This window comes from Daktulosphaira vitifoliae, unplaced genomic scaffold (assembly GCF_025091365.1).
Source record: "Daktulosphaira vitifoliae isolate Bord-2020 unplaced genomic scaffold, ASM2509136v1 Scaffold_2, whole genome shotgun sequence".
Classification (NCBI taxonomy): domain Eukaryota; kingdom Metazoa; phylum Arthropoda; class Insecta; order Hemiptera; family Phylloxeridae; genus Daktulosphaira; species Daktulosphaira vitifoliae.
In genome coordinates this window covers 45847563-45856127 of record NW_026099573.1, presented here as the reverse complement: position 1 = coordinate 45856127, position 8565 = coordinate 45847563, and the positions used below count along the sequence as shown (strand labels likewise).

Here is an 8565-nt window from a genome sequence, read left to right as displayed (position 1 = left end):
AAAAAAAAAAAAAAAATTTATTACCATAACTTTTTAAGCTCAATTAGCAAGTTTGAAATTGACATCATTAAATAGAAAAATATTAATCTTAAGATTAATATGCAGTCAGGAAGTTTTATAAATACTATTTACAGTAAATTTTTTATTTCATCCATTGTTAAATTCAGGTGAAACTAAAAGTCATTTTTTTTTAGATTTATGATTTATATAGCAACATGTTACGAAAAAATTTGTAATGTTATAGACTGGTAGTAGAACACACAAATAGAGTAAAAAAATTAATACATTTCAAAGTAAAATTATATAATAGCAAATCTAATTCGACAATATAATTTAAAAATATTATAAATGAATGATTAATTAATAGCTTACAACGGATGCTATCGTAGCGTCAGGCACGTTGTTATACGAATATTTGACAATACATCGTTAAAAAAGTTATTCATTACTCTGTCAAATAGTTTAATATAATTATCAGTTATTATTTACTAACATTATAGATTAAGGTATAATTTCTTAATTTATTTAACAATAAAAACAAAAGAGACTGTATTATATTGGGGATGGGGATCACTTAATAAATCCCACAGGACGCAATATGTTAAAAACAAAATAAATAAATATAGATATTTAACAGATAAATATTTAAGGATTATCGACAGCTTGTAGTTCTACCGATTTATAATGAAACTGGTAGCTATGAGAAGGATTTACACTCAGATATATTTATAGAGGTGCATGCGAATTGCAGGGCGACTGACTATGAATGCAACACATCACAAGTATGATTTCCAATCATAAAACTATGGTACAACAAACAGGCTATATAGAACTATATAGCAATAAGTTGCCAATGGTAGCAAAATAAAATAAAGTCCGTAATAATTTCGCCTGCAGTAACGGGTTTTTTATTTACTTAACGGACACGAATATCGTTGTTATTACATATCTCAGTGAAGGTTACGCCACGGATAACTGTTACCTTTTTAAAAACAAATTTTTCATTAGATAAGTTCAACACGAGCACTAATGTTAGTCCTTATTCATCAGTTGAAACTAAACATCGAGGGACTAATTGTTTTAATGTACAAAGTCCTCCCTTTATACACAATTCAGTTTTTGGTAAATTTGTGCTAACTGATATTTCTAATATGATTTTTAGCTATTACCACAGCCATAGTTGCCTTCAGTAGCACTTTTTTCTTGTTAATAATAGTTATATTGAGTATAATTTGCTTTACAGTCAGTTCTACTACAGTGCTAATAATAATAATATGGGGTTGTTTAGTAAATGGGTAGCCTACTTACAATGGTATTCAAGATATTGAATTTTGTTAGGCGCTACGTTAACAGGTACTCTTGCTATTACTCCATCAATAGATATACTTTTCTCAAAACGACCTAAAAAGAATGAACTCTGCCAAATCCATATCCAAAAATTTTATCTATTACTTGAGCATCGTTGTTAATTGTAAAAATTGTGAAATACTTGGTATCTTTAAGTTGTGTTTGTATTAATCTTCGCACAATAATCTTGTACATTGTGACCAGGAGTTGAACATCTAAATTAAGTTTAGGTCAGTTTTTGAAGTATGACCAACAGCCCGATATCTAAAACATAACATTTCCACCTTTGCCGATACTAATGATTTATTCTCATATCCATTAAACAAATGCGACTTCGATTTTTCATCAGATATATGTGATGCAGACTTTAAATCTTGTAAAATTTCAAACGAATGATTATAATTAATCAGGGATCCTAGGTAGTCACGATAATGATTGTTTTGCAATGCACCTACTATCCACTGCATACCCTCATCGTCATGTATTTTGGCTTTATTACATCTGAATAACTTTCATAAAAATATTCAATTATATTTTGTTAATTACAAGCCTACGCTTGTAATGTTGAATGTATAGTTTATACTGTATACATCTTTCGCAGATGATGATATAAAATTTTCTATTAAAAGTTTAGTCCAACTAATTCACATACGCGAGGCACATGGTAAACTATCACGCCAAACTTTACAACACCTGTCAGCCTTAATAATGCAAAGTGTTGAATGGCAACATCATCCAATTCGTATAACATTACGTACCCCTCCATCTTACTGATCCACTGATCAATCCTCATAGTACTATCAATTGGATGTTACACAGGAAAAAAAAACTGAAGTCGGTCCACAAACTCATATGATTTCTTCCTTGTTGTCACAATACAATGGACAGCAAACTGGTTTTAACACTAAGGCAACCATTGACAATGGATTATTCCAGGTTGAGAGTTATTATGTACGCATATATTTCAGACAAGTATAGTCTCTTTACTGACAAAATTTTCGATTTTAGAACATTAAATTTTCTCAAAACAATTCACGCGTTACCATGCATCATAAAAACACTCGCAATAAAATTTAATAAATTCAATGTACTTAAATACACTCTAACTAACCTTCCACCCATTACCACGCTTATATCCCACATCTGAATTGTAATAAACCCTAAAAGTTATAAGAGGTCTTATAGTAAAAGAGTAAAACTTCAACTTAAGTTATATAATACATGGTTGGATTGGATATGATATATATTATGTTTAAAAAAAAATTCGTAAGACAAAATACCACTACGCAAGTATTACGCACGGAAATGGTCTATATCTATACCGATGACACACCAGTAAAGAAATGATAAGCTGAACTTATTAAAGCTTATTAGATAAAAACATTTAAAGTTATAAATTCTTGAGCATCTATTTAAAATCAAGAGTTACATTGAAATCATAGCTATGATCTTTATTTAAATTGTTCATTTCAATATTAATACAAAAAAATAGTAATTTTAACGAAATTTTGAGCTTTTCTTTTAATTTATTGTTAATGGTAATTATATAATTTCCTAGTCGCATATCAATCTAAACAATATGATATTTTAAGTCTACATTAAAGACTTTTAAAATAAAAAAATTTCCTAATTGTATATTTTTTAAATAAAAATAATAGTATGAAATTGAAAACAAACAGTGACAAAGACAATTTCATAACAAATTTTTTGGAGGGGATGAGGGTTGTAGTAACACAATTTTTTTAATGATTTTGAAAAAAATATAAAATTAAAAAAATTAAATTTCTTTTAAGAATTATGTTTCTTAAAGTTATAGAATAAAAAGTTAAAATAAATATTTTCGAATAAAAAATTAGGGGACCCTAGTCCCCTTTTTTAATACGGCAATGCAGTTAACATTGATGAAAATTTTTTAGGGTAATGTCTTCGACTAAATATGATTTGTGATTTTTTGGCGTATCGATGAAAGAAATTGGTACTTTTAGAGCTAAGAAAAGTGGTAACAGAAATAAAAAAAAAATAACAATAAATAAACACATCATATTAAAATATTATAACGTTATAGAATCAAAACATTTGCTTACTTTTTGATTTAGATGGGTTGAATTTTTCGAAAATATGTGTCGTAATACATTGGTCTTTTATTGGCGAATTAAAAATCTTATTTGATCTCGATTCATTGTATGTTAACATGTCATTTTGTTCATTACAAGGCGTTTCTTCTATACTTTGCTTATTTTCCAAAAATTGGTTTGACTGCCTGTGTAATTTTTTACTTTTTTTTGATATAAAGTTCTCACTTTCTTCACTTGCACTGTGTTTGAGCGAAGTTATCGAGTCGGATATTATATTAGTGTTATTTAATATTGAAGCTCTTAATTTTAAATTGTCATTGGAAAAAGATGTATTAGATTTTAAATTATGTGACACTGATTCTTTTGGTAAAGAATCTATTGAAAGTTGAGACTTTAGAGTTTTTTCTTCCGACTCCGATTCTGTTGAATATTGATCTTTTGAAATTGATCTAATAGATTTTGAATCATTAATATCTTCTTTTTCTGAAATCATGGTATTTAATTTTGAATCTAAGATATTATCTCGTTTGACGGTAGCTATACCAATGGAATTCTGTTTTACCAAATTTTGGTCATGCGGTAATAAATTTTTCAACGATTGATAATTTGAAATTATGTTATTAGAATTTAAATCATTTGCCAGTTGTTCATTTTTATCATTTGTTAATGAAAGATTATTATTATATTTCTGATGGGAAAGAGTATTTACTATAGTTTGATCAGTTAAAATGTCTTCATTTGTTAAAATTGTATTGTCTAAACTATTTTCTTTTTGCTCATTACTATCTGATGATTTTTTCAATGCCAAATTATTTTCTATAAAATTGTTTGATTTATGTTTTTTTAATAATTCATTAGATATATTGTTGTATTTCATTTCCTTTACTAATGATTCCTTATTATTTAAATTTTTTAACTCTAATATCATACATTTTTTATTTTGGAATGATTGTTCTGGTAAATAAAATTGTTGATATTTTGAAGTTTCTTCTTGGACTAAGTCAACTGTTGGTGATAATTTTTCAAAAACTTCATCTTTGGTTATTTTAATTAAATTTTTTGTGCTATTTTCGCTTACAGTATTATTGGACTCCATCAAAGCCTTAGTATTAAGATTCCCGACTTTTATTTGTTCAATTAACCTAACCTTGATATTTTCATCATTTAATTCAGTTTTTAATTTTTTAAAAGAATTATCTAAGCCATCCAAATCAGTTGTTGACCATTTCTTTAAACATTTTTCAGTTGTAATTGATGTATGGTCCATAGTTAATGATCGATTAAATTTGTCTAAATTATGATATATGTTATTTTGTTGATTTTTTTTAATTTCATTGCTCATTTTAGTTATATTCTTATCTTTCTTTGTGATGAAATTAACATTTTCTTCGTTGACTGAACAATTTTCCATTGCTAACACTGGTATTGGTATTAAGTCAGCATCTATATTTTCTGATTGATTTGTATTTTTAAACTCGTATTCAGTTTTTGGTGAGTTTAAAATTTCACTAACACCAACGGGAATTTCACTGACACTAACATTGTCTTCAGAAATATTTAATTCTGAACTCTGTGATTTTGTAGTAGCCGTAGATGCTAATATGGCAATTGTTCCAGTTTCAGCAGCTAATTGTCGTACAGCTGTAGCTTCGACATAATGAATAGAACCAATATCGTCGTCTTTTTTAACTGAAACATTAAGAGGAAGTTTAGGATCTGCAGTCGTTCCTAAAATTGCTATGGACCCAGTTTCAGCTGCTAATTTTCTACAAGCAGTAGCTTCCACATAACATACTTCTATGTGAGGCTTTTGTGACGATAAGTCATTATCAGCAACTTCAAGTGGCTGTTTGCATTTAGCAGTAGTACCCAATATAGCCACTGAACCTGTATTGGCAGCCAAGGTTCGCACAGCTGTAGCTTCTACGTAGTGTATAGATAGTTTATCATCATCTTCACCGCTAATAAAAGAATTTGGCTCACAACTATTGATTGGTTCTTGCTTAGTAATGTCAATTTCATTCAATGATTTTCCAAAAACATTTACAGGTGATATAGTGCTTGAACTGGAATCTGTAACATTAAAAATAAAGTATATTTACTTCCAGATAACACAGAATAAATCATTTTTTGCGGTTTACAATATTTAGATATTGCTGATCCAAATCTATTTTTATATTTCTTAAGTACATCAAGTTACAGAAATAATTACTAAGTAGTAATTGGTTGATAAATACACATTTAAATAATCATAATTAATAAAAATAAAATTTGTTGATTTAATCATGTTATAAAAGAAATTTGAGATCGCCGCGATAGGTTCTTTAAACTTAATAATAACACTCATTTATCAAAATATAAATTGAACTTTTTATTATAACTCTGCATTAATTTATAACCATTAAACAAAAAATGTATGATGATTTTAAAAATGTTGTTTTTTGTCTTAATGTGTAATTAAAAATTAACATAATTGCTGTTAATAAAAAAAAACAAGAGTCAAAGAATAATAATAATGATTACAATTTTATGAAAACATTTCTATACAGGATAATTATTTTTTGTTCATATTCCTACAACTTTCCGATGAAACATTATTTCATTTGTTTTATATTCTAATGAAATCTTTCCCCTTTATGAACGACATCAATTTCAAGTTCACTGAAATTTGATATAAATAGGAGTCTATATAGATAAAATAGATAAAAGTTAATTAGATCATCGTAAACAAAAAAAAAATCTAGCACAGAGGGGTCGCGGCACAGTGGTGACGTGGCATAGTTGGATCAAGTATTATGATATCTGACAGTGATTAAAATCACTATAAAAAAAAACGCTTGGATTCAAATCTTTAGATAGTGTTTAATTATGAAAAATTGGTGGATTATACCAAAAGCAACATGATCAGCTAGTTTGTTATTAATATCCTGATTCAGATAAAGTATGTCGAATGAAAAAAGGATAATTAAAAAATATTATTTCTCATAAAAAAATTATGTTGATCCATACACTTTTCAATAAGTTATATCATTATAAAGTTAAAAATGTAAAAAACCCAGCACAAGGGGGTCGCGGTACAGTGGTGACGTGGCATAGTATAATGATATCTGACAGTGATTAAAATCACTATAAAAAAAACGCTTCGATGCAAATCTTTAGATAGTGTTTAATTTTAAAAAATTGGTGGATTATTCCAAAAGCTGCATGATCTGTTATTCCTTATTAATATCCTGATTAAGAAAAAGTATGTCGAATGAAAAAAGGATATAAATATTATTTCTCATAAAAAAATTGTGTTGATCCATACACTTTTCAATAAAATATGGCATTATAAAGATAAAAATGTAAAACATAAAATCGAGAATTTTCACACAAAAATAGAATTTGGTAGCCGTGAAGACAAAATAAAGTCTGAATTTTTTTTTTCCATATTAAAGTATATTACATTAGCTTTAATTTATGATATATATAAAAGTGTCAGACTTTTGATGATATCTGGCAGTAATTAAAATCACTATCATAAAAAACGCCTCGAACAGATCTGTAGATAGTCTTTCATTTTAAGAAATGGTTAATTATTCTAAAAGCAAAATTTACTCTTACTTCTGTCATTATTCCTAATTTGTAGTTGATTTATAAGTACAATTTATGAATAAATATCCATTAAAGCAATTAAACGTAATATGAAATTGATATTTAATAACTTAGTATTGCAATTTTTTCGGAGAATTTATGAAAAATTAATTATAAAGTAGTTATTAACTTTATGGAAAACGCATATAAAAAATTGAAGGGCTTGACGCAGATACTTTTAGATAATAATTTGTTGTTAATTATGAATAAATGATATGCAAAAAATGTTCATCAAAGTAAAAAATATATATTTTATTCAATTTATGGTGTTCATTTCAAATCAGTAATTATATATTGTCCATCATCAATAATTTTGATATTATTACTAATTAGTTAATAATTATAAGGAATATAGTTCTAAATATTTCAATTGTAACATTTATTTAACTACCAAGAGTTACATAGAAATTATTAATATTTATTTTGAAATTATTTATTTTGATAAAAAAATAATTAAAAACACAAACAAATTGCAACAGTTTTTAACTTTTAATATTTTAAAAGTAATCAGTGCACAATGCATTTTTAACCTACTTTATTGGTATTTTAAAATTGATTTTTTGAATGTTTAAAATAAAAAAAGTTGAATTTGTTACCATAACTTTTAGCTCAACTTTAAGTTTGAAATTTACATTATAAAATACAAAATTTTATGGTAATAAAATTTTTTTTTATTATTGTTAATATTAATATGCAGACATGTAAATTGTATAATTACTATTTTCTGTAAATTTATCAGAAAAGCTCAATATATGTTTTGCATTTTTATTGTAATTGATCACTTAAATAGAAATCATAATATTCATTTCTAAATAGTTTTTGGTATTTAAAAATATTCTACAAATAAAATATTCAAAACATTATTCATTTTCATGATTTACTTTAAGTAAAAAAATCAATCAAAATGCTGTTAAAATATCTACTCAATTGAGAGTATTGAAAAATTTGATTAAAAAGTTTATGGCATTATAAACTTAAAATTATAAAAAATGAATTTTTTACAAAAATCATATTTTTATTATTAAATTAGATATTAAAATTGAATTTCCGTTTTTACCATAAAAACAAAATAAAGTCCGAATTTTTTTTTTTTTTTTCATATCAAAGTATATTACATAAGCTATAATTTATGATTAAATAAAATTGTCAATATTTCCGGAAAATTTTCTAAAATTGAGTTTAAAAAGTTCTACTTTCTATATGGATATATCTAAGATTTTGACCCTTCTGTATAATGAGAAATAAAATTGAGAATTTTCACACAATAATAGCATTTGGTAGCCATTTTCAGCGTGAAGACAAAATTAAGTCCGAAATTTTTTTTTTACATAATAAAGTAGATTACATTAGCTTTAATTTAATATATATAGAAAAGTGTCAGACTTTCCGGAACACTTTCAAAATTTAAGTTGAAAAAGTCAACTTTTTGTGAAAAAGTTGTCATTTTGAATCCCCCCCTGTAGGCAGGTAAAAAGTCAGATTTATAAAAAATATATACCAAATGATAGGT

At 26.1% G+C, this 8565-nt stretch overlaps 1 protein-coding gene and 1 long non-coding RNA gene across 4 annotated transcripts in view; one reads left to right on the top strand and one right to left on the bottom strand.

The window, feature by feature from the left end:
* The window catches only part of LOC126899191 (uncharacterized), a 154180-nt gene that overhangs the window by 29608 nt on the left and 116007 nt on the right, over positions 1-8565 (top strand). The gene's annotated exons all lie outside the window — the stretch shown is intronic.
* LOC126899130 (uncharacterized) overlaps positions 1-8565 on the bottom strand; it is a 58671-nt gene that overhangs the window by 18885 nt on the left and 31221 nt on the right. For all 3 annotated transcript variants that reach the window (XM_050673688.1, XM_050673686.1, XM_050673687.1), the window contains exon 2: positions 3432-5495. In XM_050673688.1, the coding sequence (XP_050529645.1) occupies positions 3432-5495 (2064 nt within the window). The remainder of the gene's footprint in view (positions 1-3431; positions 5496-8565) is intronic.